General features: G+C 44.9%; 1 protein-coding gene across 1 annotated transcript in view; it reads right to left on the bottom strand.

Annotated features, from left to right (window-relative positions):
* znf608 (zinc finger protein 608) overlaps positions 1-18,649 on the bottom strand; it is a 38,336-nt gene extending 19,687 nt beyond the window's left edge. Inside the window, exons 1-4 of the mRNA XM_029509983.1 lie at positions 18,645-18,649; positions 16,003-16,490; positions 15,728-15,902; positions 1,401-1,672 (exon numbers count right to left, since the gene is read on the bottom strand). Coding sequence (XP_029365843.1) covers positions 1,401-1,672; positions 15,728-15,902; positions 16,003-16,490; positions 18,645-18,649 — 940 coding nt within the window. The remainder of the gene's footprint in view (positions 1-1,400; positions 1,673-15,727; positions 15,903-16,002; positions 16,491-18,644) is intronic.
* Positions 18,650-19,010: the final 361 nt, after the last annotated feature.

Here is a 19,010-nt window from a genome sequence, read left to right as displayed (position 1 = left end):
GGAAAACATTTACTGAGGAGGAGGAGGGACATTTTCCCATAGGCTTCAGTATATTCATCCATCCATCTTCTACCTCTGCTCTGTTTCCGGGGCCCGGGGGGTTCTGGACAGACCAACAACCCCTCAGACCTACGGACAGTTTAGTCAGTTTAGTTTAGATCTGGTATAAAAAATATCTGATCAAAAACACGTTGCTCTTGTTTTTCTTTGAAACGCAGCCTCATGTTGGAACCAAATCGGTCCGGTAAACCTGAGAAAGAGCTGCGTTCTCTCAGCTCGGGGGCCAGACTCCACAGGAGCTGACAGAAATTTGGAAAGCGTCTGTCCACAGCTTCTAAATGAAGAGTCCCCGGTTGGATTCATCCTGTAAACAACACTGTCTTTAGTTTTAATGAGGAGAACCGAAACAGCCCATTTACCGCAGACATGCAAATGGATTTTCACACATTTCCTCTCGGAGAGTTTGGGGAAACAGCCAAAGTGCAGCTTTCACTCATCCTGATATCTGTAAAAATAGTTTCATCTGTGATTCTCAGTCTGTTCAGTCTGAGCAGAAACGGCTTCACTAGCTTCAGGTAACATCCCAGTTTATCCAGAGTCAGATCAAATATGAATACAAAATTTGAAGAGTGTCCTTCGAGGCATCATCCGAAAGCCAAATCCATGTCACCAACAGGTTGACCTTTAACCTTTGACCACCAAATAGAAATAATGGATGGCACGGCGGCAGAGAACAGTGAGGTGGAAATCTGGGCTTTTTCACTTCAAGGAAGAAATGTTTTGTCAAAGTCAAGTCGAACTCAAAACTGCTGATGCGTTTAAGTGACCTTCTCCTCAGTGACGCCTGAAAATAAAAATTCAGCCGCGTTTGACACAGCAGACTGTCGACGTCCATCTCTGAGGACGAGTCACTTCCTCCTCTGGAGCTTTCGCTCTGATTAGTGAGGCTTCACCATGAGCTGTCTGATGTTTCAGGCCCAGAATCACTCCAATAAAACGGGCTGATTCATCACAGGAGGGGCAGAATGTTCACTGCTGCAGCAAAAACAGAGAAATAAATCTGCTTTTGGAAAAGAGCGATGAGAAGTTTCCTCCCACAGTTTGAACCCCTGATGGTTCTTCCTGTTTCCTCCTGACTTCAGTGATAAACTGATCAGACTCTGACTCCTTCTGTCTGTTTGTCCGTCCATTCTCATCCTCCATCTTTGATAGTGACATCTAGAGTCACGTCTCTACATCGGACGCTCTTATTGGCTCCAGTGGGTGATGTCACAGCCAATCAGAGTGTCTGGATGAGTCCTGTATGTTTCTGAGTTTATTGTGTTGACAGAATAAAGACATAGAGACATGGACAATCAGATATTTAGAGCATTAGAGGCTTTGGAGCTGATTTTTTTTACCTTCCTCCGTCTCGTGCCAGACGATGCCCTCCAGGTTGACGCTGGTACCGGGCTGGCAGGGCCCCAGACAGGCGGCGTCCCCGTCCAGAGTCGCAGAGACGCCTCCGTCCTGCGTGTTGGTGCCGATTGACCTCGTCCTCACCACCATCTGCTTCGGGTTTGAGGTGGGCAGGGCCGGAGGGGAGAAGGACGGTGCCGAGGGCAGAGAGGAGCCGGGGGCCCCGGGGTGGCCTGGAGCTGGGGGGGGCCGGCACCGTGAACATGGGATCCACCTGGGGGGGAGGAGGAGAGGGGTCATCGGAGGTCAGCCAACAGGAGAGATGTAATTTTACTGCAGTTCACTTCATTTCAGCCCCGTTTCATTATGGTGGATGAATTTTAGCTGAATGTGCTTTTGGACCTGCGGGAGGCTTTAAAGGAAAAGATAATTAATGTCATTTCAATATTCTTGGCGTGAATCCAACTCACATTTGATTATTTCACTTTCGGATCCTGACGTATAACGGGAGGACATTTTAGAAGAGGAGACATTTTCTCCAAATGTCACGCTGTTCATTATTCTATCTGCGGCCTGTCGTTAACGTTGAAAGGCAGCTAATCGTATCCAGACTCGCCCCATCGCGGTCGGTTGATTCCTTCAGGGGCAAAGACTTCGCCCTTGTTCGCTCTGAGAAGTTGGGAATCGATGTCACCATCCAACATGTTTGCACAGAAGCTGCAGGTTCTAATTAGTTGCAACTTTTGCACAGAGTGGAAAAAAACCCCTCCAACAGCAGAATAGGGCGACATGACTGGAGCTCATGTAGAGAGACAGGAGTCGGGATCAGCTTCAGGAATATGAAGCTCGTTGGCTGATTTACACTCCTGATCAGATAAAGATAGAAACTTCAGATCAGCTGTAGAACGACCCAAACACGTGGAGAAGAGTGTTTTCAGCCTGAACGGAGTCACATTTAAGGTTGTTGAAACTGTTTCATTCATTCACACATGTGGAATCTGGATCTTACATTTCTGAGTGTTTTGATCAGTTTTAATAAGTTCACTTTCACAGCCAGTAAAATAAACAACATGTTGCAAAGTTTGTGTGCGATCTGTTGTCGTTTTCACGGCTACATTTATGCCTGTAAGAGCCTCACTCTTATCTTCACCGCTAATTATGGTCCCAATTACAACAGCTGAGGGAAATAATTCTGCTGAGAGAGCAGAAGCAGCAGCAATCAGCGATGAAGGATTTTGTCTCAGCTACAACTCAATAAAGATTACGAGCCTGACAGATATCTCAAGGCACAATACTCTTCAAAAGAACCAGCTCGGTGTGCCAAGTCTGTAAATACTTGAGAAAACAGCCTCGCCGCAGCAAGTCAGAGCTCTTCTGTGGCGTTTTCTCTCCCAGATAAAGGAGTTGTGCTTGTGTTGAGATATTATGAAGATCAATCTGCTGCTCACTCAGGTCGCTCTCACAGAGAGAAAGCTAAACACTCCACGCTGCTCTGTGCTCTCCATTTTTCCTCCGATGCAGCTTGAATAGCCGAGGTCGCACTGAAGGTGACTGAAATCTGGGCTGAGATTCACACTTTCACATCCACCTTTCGACAGTATGGACCTTTAACATCTATATTTAGACTGAACGGACCATAAACCTTCTCCATCATCCTCAGTGCAGCTGATCTGACTGAAATGGACACAGAAAGCTAATTAACTGTATTTAGCTGAAATTACTCTGAATCGTCCTGAAGTTACATTAAAGTCTTGCCCTTTTCACTCCTCTGGTGGAGGATTCTCTATCATACTTCAGGCCACAGAGTTCAGTTTCAGTCCTGGCGTTTGTGCTCCAGGTATTATAAGCAGCTTTGTCTCACTTGTGTACTGCATTGCATTTATGTTACAAAAGCCTGCTAAACAATGCAAATTTATCATGCAAATAGCAATAACACAAAAGAGAGATGATCCTGTGCGCTTACTGAAACCGTCTGTTAACTCCCACACAGCTGCTGACAAAGACCACCGAGGACTTCTTCTACCAAATCACAAAGCAAATTAACTATAAAAGAATAATCACGATCCCCAGTGATTTCTGTGATGCCGTTAACGCCTCTTTTCCTCCCGCAGACGCCTGAAATAAAGAAAAGAAACGCTCCATCGCAATGCACACAGCAGCCATCGTCGGCCAGGACGCAGAGTCACACAGCAAAGTAACAATAAAAACACGAGCCTGCTCCCTCGTGAGTGGAACGCTTCAAACAAATCATCCGCTCTCACTTAGTTTCTTAATTAAAAAAATCCTACGACACACAGAGAAATATCACAGCAGCAGCCGGAGGCAGCTTCACTCTGTGAAACCGGAGTTTAACAGCCTCGAGGTCATTTCCCAGTTTAGGTCCATTTCCGAGAGGACGTTAAAGGAAATTCATTTATTTGGTCATAATCCTTCAGTTGGAGCCAAAAATTCCTTCCAGGCGTCATGATGACAGAAATTGAGTAAACATGAGGTCCCAGCGACCCCTGACCTTTGACCTTTGACCTTTGACAAACTAAAACTAGTCACTTCATCCTGGAATCCAAGCAAACGTCATAAACCTGAACAAATTCTCTCTGAAGATATCAAACTCAACAGAGAAAAGAAAACCGAAGTAAAGAAAAGGCTGGAGATAAAAACCTGCTCAGATTTTGGACGAACAGGAAACAGGAAGTGAGGGTGGAAATGAACAGCCTGCCAGCACCGGTTTTCCTCTTTAAATGGACGAGCACAGATAATCTTTCCCAAACAGTCTCACCGCATCTTAACCGGACTTCACCCACAGATCATTCTTCTTCTCTCAGGAACTCGAGCTGATTGAAACTCAACATCGTGTCTGCGAGTCGTCGTTGATTTCTGTGGTTGTATCGGTTTTTTTACCTCCTCCAGTATCTTGTTTTGTGAAGCCTTTGGTATCTGACCAACAGAGACCAAAATGAAACTCAAGTATTTCCATTTTAACGGAGACACACAGGAGAGCGAAAGACACAAAGACCTGAATGATGGTGAAACACACTCAAACACACTCTGTCTGCTTCAATTTTATTTCAGATGAAATCCTCACACAATCAATTATGGCATGGCATAAAAAAACATGGAGTGGATGAATTACGTTCAGGCGAATTGATCCTCAAAGTTCAAGATCAGAACGTTTCCCTTCAGCATTCCCGCACTCGAATTAAAGCAGCTGATCCAGTCAGGACAGTCCGACCACGATGACTTCATTCAGAGTGTTTCTGCTCAGCGTCATCAGCTGTTTCTGTTGCCTAGCAACCTTGACATGTGACAGGTGAAACTCAGTTTTGATATTTCAAAGTGTAATTCTCCAGCTCTGTGTGTGTGCTTCTTTTTTGCGGCCATATTATTTAATTTTCCTGGCTGCAGTGAATGTTGGGATACGTTGGATCATTATACCTACTGACCATCATGGGGCGACTCAGCAGTCAGAGTGTATTGAAGTCTATGGGAATATGTCCCTCCTCCTCCTCAGTAAACGTTCTCCTGATGAGTTTATGGTCTCAGTCTCTAGTTTCAGGTCTCTGAAGGACCAGAACCTGAACGGAGACTCGGGTTTTGTTTGTTTCATGTATTAATGTGATCATCTGTGACCTCCTTCCTTCCTCCTCTCTTTCATTCCTAACCTCGTGTCCTCGCCCTCTTCTTCATTTCCTCTTGCTCCTCTTCTGTTTTATCTCAACACTTCCTCTCCTGTCATCTTCCCCTCCCTTTTCTTTCCTCTGTCCTTCCCTCACATCCTTGTTTCCTCCTCTCTTCCTTTTTTCAGTTTTTTCTGGACAGACATGAAAACAGGTGGATGGAAATGAAATGGAACTGAAATGTCAGTGACAGTGGATGTAGTTGGATGACGGAGGCGACTCTCTGGTTCAGAAACAGAAATGAAACATGGATGTAAGAAGCTGTTTTCTGCAGGACTCCAGATAAAAGCTGCACGCTTAATCGTTTTCACCACGTAGCTCCACTTTGGTGGTAAAAAGCGAACGCAGCACAGTGGAGGAAAAATCTGCCGCAGTTCAACCTCCAGTAGATTGGACTCAAACGTTTTCCTCCGACTCAGGAGGTTTTGTGTGGAGCTGGAATCACAAACAGCCTAACCAACGCTCACAGAGCTGGATTTACCCAAATTAATCAGGAGAGAGAGGGAGGGGGGCGTCAGGGGAGCCAGCTGAGCTTTCCATTAATTCTGCCTCGAAAATCTATAATTAAACACAGTCACTCTTTATCTTGGCTTTCTTTGCTTATTTCTTTAATACTGGTCACATTCTGAGAACAGAAAGTTGTTGTAGGTGTTCAGCGATGCCGACATCCATCCTGATGGAGCCGGACTGCTTAGTTTTAGAAGCTGTAAAGCTGGTTCGATAAGAAAATATCGTCCATTTTGGATTTATATTCTCTTTTGGTCTTTTATTTTCTCTTCCCTCTCTGCTTGTCTTTATTTCTCCTCCCTGTCCAAGTCATTTTTATTATTGTTGCTCCTCCTCCTTCTTTTTATTTAATTTCTTCCTCATTATTCCCCCTTTTTCTTCCTTCGTGTCCTCCTCCCTTCTGTCTTTATCCTTGTGTTCTTCCTCCCCCTCCTCCCGTATTTCCTTTCCTTTCCTCCTCCTCTGTGTCCTCATGTCCTCCTCCCTATTCTCTTCCTCCTCTCTCATCTTCCTCCTCCCCTCCATTAAATCTCAGTGAGAAGCCACACTGACAGTTTTTTTTTTGTTCCAGTCAGAAATCATCCCTGTCTTTATTGTAAGGCTGTTGAAAGAGGAGGTATTGTGTGTGTGTGTGTGTGTGTGTATTTGTGTGAATGTACAGCAGTTTGTGAAGTGTGTGTGTGTGTTTGTGTATTTGTGTGTGTGTGTGCTTTTTTTTTTGCAAATGGTAGCCATCTTTTTTTTTTTTCGATTTTCTCTCTTCAGCCTCTCACGGCTGCTGTCTTTCTCTTCCCCTATAGTATCACACACACATACGCACAGACACACACAGACACACACCACTTACCCTTCCACTGAATGACACGTTCTAATGGCATTTAAACCAACCCAGTGAAAAACAACGGACATTAATAAAAACTCCTGCTGCTGCTGCAAAACATCTAAAAACCAACGAGCACTTCTTTCAACAGTGCAATCAACCATTAACAATAATTATGTTAGCCCAATTCTGCATAAATTAATCTCCCAGCGCTGCCATGTTTGCAAGCAGCATTTTCATAATGATATAATTATAAAGCATCAGAGCCGAGACAGACATCGGTCTGGCAGCTGATGTAACACCAGAGACTCCATCAGGTTCCTGCAGGGAAATCTCAAACCGTATCTGCACAAAAAAACAAAATAACACAAGCTGAGTATCCATAATTATCACTCTCTCCCTTAAAAAGCCTTTACATCAACATCACCATTACAACCGAGAAGCTCCGAAGCGTCCGACTTGGTGATAAATAATTAGAAAAACAATCAGCTGAAGATCTGTCTTACCGTTCATTTAACACATTAAAAGGATAAATAAATATACAAATACACAGAAAATCACATATCTGTCCCTGAAACATTTCAGTTCAGCATTAAAATTATTCCAGTTATTTTCATCTGTAGATATAAAAAATAAACGGATGACCCTGAATGCTCCGGATGTGTCCCCTCAGTAGAGCCTCAACAACAGGATGAATTGTTAGTTTAATATTCAATTCATTTCAGATTTATTCATAAAATCTAATAAAATGCAGATGAAGTCATCATTTCTAGTTTAAGTAGACATAAGTGAAATAAGGGAACTTGTAGCTTCCTTTGCATTTAATGTTTGTATAATTTTTACTGTTCTATCTTTGGTTAACAGTTTTATTTTACTCTGTGACAAAACCAAATTTCTCCTGCAGGCGTTTGTGACGGTGTGATTTCTACAGGTCACATCATCAAACGTTTCTGCATTTAGACTTTCAACCCTGCGGATATTTCTGCAGTTTCTGAATAATTTCAGATTTTGCCTTAATGTGCCGTGTTAAAAATGTTCCCCATGCCCTCGGTCCCTTCGCACTTTGGAGGTTGATAACGGTTTTCCTCGTCACTTTGTCTGGACGCCTCGAACACCATTTGATGGATGGATGGATGAAGTCAGGATTCAGCCCAGACCCAGACTGTAAAACCTTGTAGCACATGAATTTAGCCCAAAATGTCACAGAAGCATCTGCTTCATGATTCAACAGACATTTTTCACAAAGATGCTGCGAATGTTTCAGGAAACCTTTTAATGCTTTTGGAACCAGCAGCATCATAACTACAAAACATCTCTGACTTGGGCCACATTTCCCATCATCTTCCAGCAGACGGAGGAAGCTTTAATCTGATTTGGGTTTGAACAGATGAGACGGTGTCCTGAAGGATCTTCAGTGTATAAAAAGGAACACCATGTTTTTCTGAGAGCTGCGGTTAAATAAATATGAAAGGCAGACGAGGAGAAGAGGATCTGGGCTGATTCTTCAGAGGTTTTTCAGGTAATGACAGATGGTGGGTGGTGACATTATGATGCATTTTCTTTATGACATTTTCCCCCGAGCAGCGCGGCAGCGAATGAGTGAATGAACAGCTGAGGAGGGAAACCTGCCAGCCTGCAGAGCGGAGAACGAGAGCGTCACGTCGTTCCACGAAACCTTCTGACTGATCTGGTCGGTCCACAGGATAAAACTCACCTCTGTGTCTGGAGGAGCTCAACTATTACCGTCTAAAAACACAGCAAAGAGTTAGAGAGCGCGTCCAACCAAAACGTATTCCTGCGTTTTCTCCAGAGGCAATTAGTGCAGCACACATCAGTCTAGACCTCTAAAGGCTGAGCTCTGGGATCTGGACCAAGATGTCAGCAGCAGATCCTTTAAGTCCTGGAAGCTGTGAAGTGGATCTGGACTTGTTGGTCCAGCTCATCCTCAGATGCTGGATTGGACTCAGATCTGGGAGATTTGGAGCCGAGTCAAAAACCTTGAGCTAGTTTCTGTTCCTCAAACGTCCTGAATGTTTCTGCAGTGAGGCCGCTGACATCAGACAATACTGGTTCCATGAAGACCTGGACTCGGTCTGGACCAGGTTTAGGTCAACGTGGACAAAAGGACAAAGGTCTCCCTGGTCCAGTGTCCACTGTGGGAGGTTTTGGTGGTGGACTGGGCCCAGCATGGACTCCCTGACTGCTGTCACATTAACTAATATATATTTATGCGTGTGTGTTTCGGTTTCTGATTAATTGCTGTTGATTTGTCGGGAGGGTTCAGTGTGGTTTCTACTTTTTAGAGAAACAATCCCTTTTTTTTGCATCAGGGATTAAAAAGAACAAAAGGACAGTGTGATATGATTTCACTAATTTGTGTTGACAGCGATTTCAAACGAAGGCAAAACACCCGCAGTTTCTGATGGCACTGCACCACGAGGTGCCACATGACTGACAGTTCCAGGACCAACAAACAGACAGAAGGATCTCTGCAGTTTGAACATCCCGGCCGTGATGAAGGTAAAAAGGTCAGAGAGTGTCGGGAGGGAACGATCTGCATCATCAGACCGTGAAGTCGGATCAACTGTCTTTCACGTGTTGACCGATTCTGAAATTTCTGCCTTTCTGGAGCTAAAGACAAGTTTCATTGAACAGATTATAAATGAATAAATCTGAACTCCTGAATATTGAATGATGCTGCTGCCCGAAACCAGAAATATTAGGGATCATCTTCTGGGGACCATGACAGTCAACAACAAGTGACTGAACTGTTGTAGCAGAATCATAAAAATAGATCAGAACCTGATTTATTTCGCAGAAGAAAAGTCAAGAGTGTGTCAGTTTAAATATGAACAGAATAATGGAACAATAAACTCAGTTAAATATTTACAATTAGTTATAAATAGTGTAGATATGAATATATACAGTCCAGATATGTTCTGACTGTCGGTCCTGTGGTTCAGGTTTGACCCGTTTGACCAACCAGATGTTTAACAAACAACTGGAAGACAAATCAGTTTAAAAAACGTATTCAGGGAGAAGCAGCTCGACTGAACCAAAGTCAACTGCAAAACGTGACTCAACGTGAAAATCTGCCACAACAACATGAAGAAATGATGAGCAATTATCTCAGAAACATCGTAAGACATCACAATATTCCAAAGAGCCGACATGAAGCTCAGACAGCTTCAATCCTCTGAAACTTTAATCCTAATAACACGTAAACAGGTGCGTTATATGAAGATTCTCTCCTTAAACCGTTCCTGTTCTGTGAACCAGTAGACTCTACTGGTCTACAGAGGAACTACTGCACTTCTCATCCCAGGAGGTTTCCGCTGGACACGTCACAGAGTTTCATGAATCTGAAAATTGGAAATAAACACATTTTGGTTCCTCTGGATGGTGAAACAAAGGAAGAATCACCGCGGAAAATATTCGGCCATTTCCCGCATGAACCTTTTAATGAACTGACTTCAGTGTGTTTCCTCCGAAGGGTCACGCTGCAGTCACGAAGATCAAGCCTGTTTTCTGAGGTGAATCAATCAATCAGGCAACTGATCGTCTGCTTGTCACTGTTGAATATCAGTGATTATTTGCACGAACAGATGAGGTGGTCCAGCTGCTCTCAGACTCAGCCAAACAGAGTATTTAGTCAGTTCAGTCTGTGTTTGCAGCAGCAGCAGCTGTTTTATCTCCCTGATAAACTCATTGTCCACAGCAGGTCCTATCTGCTGGCAGACCTGGATCATCTTCTGTGTGAATGTTTACAGTCTGTGATAACGGTACTGACTGTAAATCTGTGACACGACCAGCGGGCAGAGGTGTACGTGATGTCTAAACAACACGTACGCCATCTGTGACGTCACAGCGTTCAAACTGACGCAGAGAAATGAAAAACTGTGAAGACGACACGCAGAATTGGACACTAAGCTAAACCGACGTCTTCATCATTGTCACTGAAAGTTTCACTTTCACACACAAAAACATTTCTGGTCCTTTTTCTTTTTCCAGACACCCCTCCACGGGGCTGATGGGACATGTGGTCCTTCTAGTGACATCTGGGTTGGATATGACTGGAAAACTTTATGAAGAAGGTGCCAAAGAAGCGTCATTAAACCACCTGAACACGGAGGAGCAGCATCTGAGCCCGTCCTGATCCCGACCCGACCCCTCCTGAACCAGAACCAGAGATACTCCACCTCTTTCTGTCTGATATTATTCAACACTTGCTGATCCCAGTTTCAGAGCCAGACCCCACACATGCACAGCAGCTGGAGAACATTTCATTTTGGCCAGCTCCTCGCATCACGTGATCTACAGATTGTGCGTCGCACCTAAAACAAAGACCTGTTGATGTAATGACACGCTCCAGTGACCTCTGCAGCACTGCAACACTTGTGTATGTAAAAAGTAAGTAAATGATTAATTATGGAATAAATGATAGCTCCTGTTTGGAACTTAACCATATTGTGAGCTGGATAAATACCTATATTTCACACAACTGGTCTGATCGGCTCATCCAGTTCATCCGTTTTCCTGTCTGAACCTCTCAGTGTCGCTACGTTTCATTTTACACGGAGAGCTTCAGACACTTGTTTTGTTGGCTTTTTAGAAATTCATTCTCCTTCTTTGTTGGATCTCTGTGAACGTGACTCAGCAGACACGAGTCAAACCGACTGATCCACATCCAGACTTTCGAGCCACGTATTTTGTGGTATTTCGTAGGGTGTTTCTGAGAGATGTGTGATGAGCTGGCTGTCAGATAACTGTCTGACCACGCTGCCTTTGAAAATGAACAGATAAACATCATCAAAGTGCTGATCATCAGCCTCAGGTGCAGACCGGACATGCGACGCCATGACTCTGAATCCCGTCAAAGACCGGTGATAACGTGCGAAATAAAAAGGTCGGTCGACCATAAAGTCCTGTCAGGGATCAGACGGTAAACAACAGCAGGTAAACACAGAAATTATTATGACTATGATTATATTTCTCTTCTGCCTTCATCACCGTGAGGAGTCGAAAGGGATCATTAGCACTTTTTTGTGTATTTTTAGCATAATTAACACGCTGTGCTGTTAGCCTGCTCTTCTCTTTCATCATTGTCATCATTTTCATGCTGATGATTTGGGGCAAAAAACCTTTAGAAAGAAAAAGTCAAAATTTATCCTGAAACCTTCTGAAGGTCAAAACAACACATAAAACATATTTTTTAAAGATCGATATTTATATTAAAGGCCCATATTTTATTATTTTGAAAGGTTTGCATCCATAAGAACATATTTGTGGTTCATCTCAGTGTAGTTTAACATTTCGCAGCTGGTCTCGGAGAAACCACATCCTGCAAATTTTGGATAGTAAGTCCATGTGGGCGAGACTTTCTCTGGATTAATACAGAACCTGGACCACATGGAGGCCTACTTTTAGACCTGGAGATCTTGAAACCTTTTGACCTTTAGACTTTCAACATGCTTTACCTTTCATTTATTTTCCTCTGATGAAACGCTACCTAAAAGGTAAACAGAGCGATTTTTTATATTCTTAAAAAGATTTCATTCAAGTTGTTTTTTTTTTTTTTGGGCTTTGAAATTGGAAGGAGCGCTTCTTTGTCCCGTCGGCTCTAAAGCCTCTAACTGTGAGAACAAAATGTATTACATAGCTGCTCGGGAAGCGTCGCTCCGGGCTGTTGTTCACTCACTGAAGCACAGACAGAAATAAAATCATTTTAATAACCTGATGAGCATTCTTTACAATTTAAGTAACAAATGGCAACGCTGCAGAATCTGCACATTTCTAAACTGATGACTTCATAAGTGTGATGTCTGATTGGAGGTAATTAATCTAAGTATTATGAATTTCTGATCACTGAACTAAACTAAAGCCTCTTTGTTCTGTTCTAATGACCGTTCTGTTGCTGAACACAAACAGTAATGACGTTAACACACAGTGATGGCATCAATAACAGAGCAGCTTTCATCTCGTCTGCTGAATTTATTACCTACAATGTAACAGGTACAGTTAGGACGTGGATTTCCTGAAAATTTATGTTTTTTAATCTCTGAAAATCTCAATTCAGCATTCTTTTACTTGCTCGTTAGTTAAAATATCCAGCTTCATGTTTGTCTGAAACAGGAAGTGATAAGTTGAACTATGATGTCATCACCATGACTGGGACTTCCAATGACAACAATCCACTGGTCAAACAGACGTCTCCTAACGTCCAGAGCGCGGGTGTTTCATTTAGTGTTGACATCAAAATGTGAATGTTTTTTTGGGATGTTTGATGGCTCTGTTTGACAAGCAGCTCCAGAGCAGAGGAAACACAAAAATGTGGAGTAGTTTTATCAGGACAAAACTGATTTAACTGTGTCATTATCAGCCTGAAACTCAGCATTTCATTGGATTTATACGACTGAATTTAATTTAGGCTATTCCATTCAATTAAAGTGCATCTCTGTTTGATTTTGCTTCATCTAAATAAATTTCTAATTTATTTTTGACATAAAATGAGTCGAAAATTTCTCTCTCGCTGCCTGCAGCTGCTAAAATGGTAAAAAAAAAAAATCATATTGGTGTCATCAAATTCTGCATCTGTCTCACAGACTGCAGTGGAAATGTCGGTTTTGTGTCTGTCCTCGCTGCCTCACGTAAAAACGCAGAAAAAAAGATGTAGATTATTTCAGAGATGTGCATCTCACAGAGACAGCGTGTTCAGTCGAATCCATTCAATAAAACACTTTCCACAGTTTGTCTCATTTCAGGGGCCTAAAAGAGCGTTTTTAATGCAGTTTCAGAAATCAGTCTGTTTTCGTTTTTCAAACTGGAGTAATTATATTTTGTCACCTTTATAACAACCTAAACCTGGAAGATTCATGTGAGTGAAAATAAAATCTGCAGGTTTTTATATATCTGATAATTCACATGCTTTGTTCCTGATCCCTCTCAGTCGCTCAGGATCAGCTGTTTAGATGCGCCCCCCCCCCCGGCCCCTTCCTACCCCCCAAAACAAACCAAACGCCGTCAACATCGCCATGGAAACCAAGCCTGTGCAAACCTGTTCAAACCTGCCAGGTAAACAGCTGCCTCCTTCACAACATCTCAGGCCGGGCTCGCCACGATCACAGCAAACAGGATATGATGTCCCCAAACAAAGGAAGACGAGTGGCCGGATATTGAGCAGCATGTGAACACCCCCCCATGAGGGGATCAGGTTTCAAGATAGACCAATAAGATCCAGCAGCGGGTGGGGGGTGTTTCTGCTGGTGCAGGGATGCAGACTGACAGACGTAGACAGGAGGTGATAACAGAGCAGCCGCTGTCATTCACAGACGAGCTCAGGTTGGTGTTATTGTCATGCAGATGACAGTCAGAGTCTGTGCGGCGGCCCGGCGGCGTTTACTGCTGTCAGGGATCTTTAGATTTCACCCTTTATGTGTTTATTTTTAACCGAGCAGGCAGCAGAGACGGGAACGACCCACAATCCCCCTAACACAGCGAAACCTGAAGAACTACCCAGAGGAGACATTCATCTGACTTTACATCAGGTCTTGACCCTTCATCAGGTCAAAGCCTCCTTTGTAATTTGTCTGTCAGCCATCTTGGTTTGTTCAAGCCCCAAGAAATCATACATGGAGGAGCTGGGAGCTCTTTAATCTGTAGCCTGTCAGTCACACAGTAGCCCCGCCCCTAACCCCTCCCCTTTCCCTCTAAATGGAGCATCATTTAAAAAATGAACATCATGTTGTGTAGAAGACCGAGACCATAAACTCATCAGGGAGGAGGAGGGACATTTTCCCATAGACTTCAATACAACCTCTCCTAAGAATGAGCAGAACTCCTGATCAGATAAAGATAGAAACTTCAGATCAGCTGTAGAACGACCAAACACATGAGAGGAACTTTTCTTTGGAAACATTCAGAGTCTGAACTGATTCTGAATGTGAGCGGACTTGGAGACATTTTTAAAAATTAAAAACAGAAAAAGCCTAAACGAGGGTGTAAAAGTGTGGAGCTCCAATCTGACCAGGCATTAAAACTGCTGACAGTGTGGTTAAGTGTTTACCGCCGAACGGGAATCCTTCAGATCAACAAATAAACAAAGCAGCCGGGGCAGGCCAGCGTTCCTCCTGTCAGCAGCATCTGCCAGCAGCAGGGAGGACGCTTCGTCCCCCCATCTCATCTAATCCTGCAGCCATGAAAAAAAAAAAAAAACTCCTCCTGGACATCCTCCATCTGTTTCTTTTTTCCTTCCTGCATCTTTTGGACTCATTCAGGCCGCGTCCTCTGCTGTCCTCTCTATCAAACACCTCTTTCACCTCTCCACCCGTCCCTCCATCTCCCTCCATCTTTGTCTCTCCTCCTTTGACTTAAACTCAGAGATGTTTCACAAGTGGCAGCGTCCCCGTCCCCAAACCCTGAAATGACCGGAGCACTGACCTGAGCGAGGCTCGTTTTCCTCTCCGCAGTCCAATCTGTGAGTATTTACGTCTCACTTGAAAAAAGATTTTGACACACCTGATTATTTTTGACATCACGTGTCATTTCCCCAAACGGAGTGAGCAGACAAAAGCCTGAGCAGATGCAACAAAAAGGAGGACTGACGGGGAAGAGCTTCATCGACACTCCTCTGCCAAGTTGCCTCTGCACATGTAAATAGTTGCTTTCTCCTTTAATCTCCAGCAAAAACAAGGATGACTGGATTAAATGGTTCCCAAAGGAGGAAGAGGAGGAGGAAGGAGGAAGGAGGAGGAGGAGGATGGAGGACGCACGGCTGCTGCTGCCTCCCCCCTCTTCTTCCTTCTCCCTTCAAAAATAAGAGTGACCAAAAAAAGGGAATAATACCAGAAAAGAAATAAAACCTGCACATCAGCATGGTAAATAGCAGCAGACAGACCGGGAACAATGACACCAGCTGGGACGCAACAATAGGAAATAAATATCATGTGGCAGGCAGGCGGTCATCCCTCCATCCATTAAACATCCCGCTGTGTCTGCTGTGCACACCGTCTTTGTGGCCTTCACACCTGCAGCTGACTGTCTGTCTGTCTGTCTGTCTGCCTGTCTGTCTGTCTGCCTGTCTGTCTGTCTGTCTGTCTGCCTGTCTGTCTGTCTGTCTGTCTGTTCTTTGCCCTGAATATCTAGAATATCTCATTTCTCAGTTTCCTGTTTCTAAAGAAAAGGATGCTGCTGGAGGTTCAGTACATGTGAAGGATCCAGCAGCTGCAGGTGTGAGGAGAAAGCTGCTGTTTGGGGTATTGTTGTCAGTGTGTGTGTGTGTGTGTCTGTGTGTGTGTTACTGTTTGGCCTGGAGACAATAAAAGCAGCTTACCTTCTCGGCTCCTCGGTGCTTCTTGGCGGCCGGTGTGTCGTCATGCTGCCGCCGGACAACAATAGCGCCGCCGCCGCTTTTAACTCCACAATCCAGCAGCAGCGTTTTACTCCCGCTGTTGTTGTTGTTGTTGTTGTTGTTGACGCCGTTTGTGTTGCCGTTCTCCCCCATGATCCTGGAGTCCGGTGCGGCGCAGGGGCAGTGTCCGGGGCCGCACAGATGATGCTCGGGTAGGGCGGACGACGGCAGGAAGACGGAGGGAGGAGGAGACGAGCCGTCGCCGGGCTTCTCCTTCCTGGTCCGGGCGGGAGGAGCGGCGGCGTCCCGGTCCCGGTCCCGGTCCCTCTTCCAGCCCCGGATCACGTTCTTCCCCTTCCTCTCCTCCTTGGCTTTGGCGCATGTCGCAGAAGGAGAGGCCGCGGTCAGCTCGGAGACGCCGTTGTTGTTGTTGTTGTTGTTGTTGTTTCCGCTCCCCCCGCCGGTGCCGGTGCCGGTGCCGGTGCCGCCGTCCGCCTCTCTGCCGACGGCTGAAATCATCTCCGGTCCTTCTGCCCCGCCGCTGCGTCCTTGAGCCTCCCGACGCCGCTGCTGCTGCTGCTGCTGCTTCCCGGCGCCGCCGCCGCGCACCGCCTCGCCGCCTCGTCCCTCCCGACCGGCTCGGCTGCGTTTCTGCGCGGATCTCCTCGGCTCCGACCCGCCGCCTCCAGGTCCCCGGGTCTGGAGCGAGGGCAGGGCCGCGTGTCTGTCGGCTGAGCCAGCGGCGCTGGAGGAGGAGGAGGAGGAGGAGGAGGTGATGGAGATGGAGCTGGAGGAGGAGGAGGAGGAGGCGGTGTGGTTGGGTGACAGCTCCCTGCAGTCGGTCAGCAGCCCTCCATTCTGCCCAGCTCTGAGGAAACGGCTCATCTCCTTTCCTTGTCTCCTTTGTCGATCTCCACAATAATCAGCATTCAAGTCATTGTCAGCCGCCGCAGTGAAGCAGCAGCTGCTGGATCAGGCCCGGCCCTGCTGCCTCCACATCTGATCCGGAAAAAACACACAATCACACACAAAGTTTAGAAAAACACAACAACAAAAGATCCTCATGTCCGTCTGCCCACAAGAACAAACAAAACACACAAAATCCATTTGATTCCAGTCTGTCTTGGTTTTCTGTGACAGAAATATTATAAGCTTAATGTTTCATTTAGCTTTTTTTATTGTCCCTCTCTCAGACAATGAATAAATAATGTCTGAAAAGGCTCAAAATCTGAATTTCGGATGTAAATCTATGAGGAGGTGTCAGAGTTTGGCCACATGGCGGAGCTGCTGTGTTTGTTTTATTGTTAAAAAATCCACTCAGGTGTGTCTGATTGGATCAGAAAACTCAAAAAATAAAACACCAGGGCTCTGATGGCTGAAATGACAGCCGACACCGGATCCCACCTTTCAATGTTGTCTTTTCACTGAGCTGATTGTTGTTTGGGCTTATTTTGTGGCTGTTGGACTGTGTTTCAAACAACAGACACATCTACATGCCAATAAAACACAACAGCAGCACAAACTTCAGCTCCGTGAATGGTCATAAAGTGTCATGATCTAATGCAGGACCTTTTTTATTGGGCTGCACCAGTTTTAGCTCAGAACACCTAATAAACTGGCTCAGTAGGTTCATTTGTACAGAAAACATCTGGACAGTTGAGCGACTGAAGTGTGAGAGAGATTTGAGGTGCCTTTGTCTCTGACGGACTAACGCAGAGTGTATACATCCAAAGATAATTGTCATGGTGAACATGAAAAATCAAAGAGCATCTGTCTGTGTCTGCAGCCACGTGGGCGTCATGAAGTGTCAGTGAATCATTAAAGGGATGAGTGGAGTAAATACAGATGCAGCAGAGAAAAACCCATTGAGCACACTGATTAGAATGTGTGTGTGCGGTTGTGGTTGTGTGTTACTGCAGTCATCAGGGAGAGCAGAGTCAGTTTGTCGTCCTCATTCAGGGGAAATTTGCACTGAATGAAACAGATGCAGGGATTTATTGGGAGTCGTTGGTTTTAAAGGAGCTGCTGACAGCTCATTTCTGGGAGGGAAGCTGAGTCCAGGCTGACAAACACACCACAACCTTCAGTCTGAGTTTCTTCCCTGAGTGGACAACTTCTATCTTTATTTCATTTATTCTGAATAACCAAAGACTGCCGACTCTGACTTCCTGCTTCTGTTTAATGTCAACAAATCCCACGAACAGCCCCAAAACAACAGGGATTGTCTCCCACTAACGAGTTGTGTGCGTGTGTGTGCATCTGAAGCCTTATTGCTCTGGGCCAAGGAGCTCCTTCATTACCATGAACACACACTGTAGTGTATTTAGACACACACACACCCTCCGTAGAGCAACAAAGGTGGATGGAAATAGTCCCCAAAAAATGTCATTCCGTTTGACAAAAAGTGTATTAGTCAGACGCTTATGTGAACTCTTCGATGTGAACCAAAGAACTTTGAGCTGAGAATCTGCAGAAGATACACAAAGTGACACCAACGCTTCATGAGAAACCAGCAGAAATCCTCAAGAACTCTCAAGAAAAGCCTAAACTACCAAACATCAATAAATGTGATTATTTCCTGATTCTGAGCTGTTCCATTTTGAGCCTTTTTCCTCGTGGCTCCTCATTATTTTACCCAACATTTTGCTCTTTCAGTAAATGGTGATTTTTGTAATTAAAAAGCTGCAGTTTAATCAAATCAACAACTATTATGAAATCATCAAAGCCACTGGATGCCAGAATCTCAGATGGAAACAAAGGCCTGGTCACAGAGACAAAAGCCAGTTCTGAGTCCAGCTGGGACTCTTCAGCACTGGCTCTGAAGCCGGACTGGGAAGGGACCGGTCACCTGACCTGCTGCCATAACGGAGGCTTCGTTCTCAGCTCAGGGCGCCGTTACTCCATTATCCCGCAACAAAACCGTCAGCTGTGTTTGTTGTTTGAAATCACAGAGGCAGCCAACTAAACAAGTTACTGGCATCCATCCCATAAAATGGCTCCGCAAAAGAGACTAAACAACATTTACGAGTTTGTCAATCACTGACCAGAAACTCTGATAACAGATTTGGGGCATAAGGAGAAGGAAAAAGAGGGTCAGTGAAACTGTCACAGACTGCACCGCCATCAAACCAAACAAACAGGAGATGGAATATTATGGCAGGGGGTGAGGGGGCGTGTCCTCTGACACCGCTCCAGGATATATATATACAGCCAGAGACAGATGTGAGCTGTAACTGAGGTTAATTTGGTTTGTAATGCAGCAACA

Source organism: Echeneis naucrates, chromosome 9 (assembly GCF_900963305.1).
Source record: "Echeneis naucrates chromosome 9, fEcheNa1.1, whole genome shotgun sequence".
Lineage (NCBI taxonomy): Eukaryota > Metazoa > Chordata > Actinopteri > Carangiformes > Echeneidae > Echeneis > Echeneis naucrates.
This window is presented reverse-complemented; position numbering and strand designations above follow the sequence as displayed.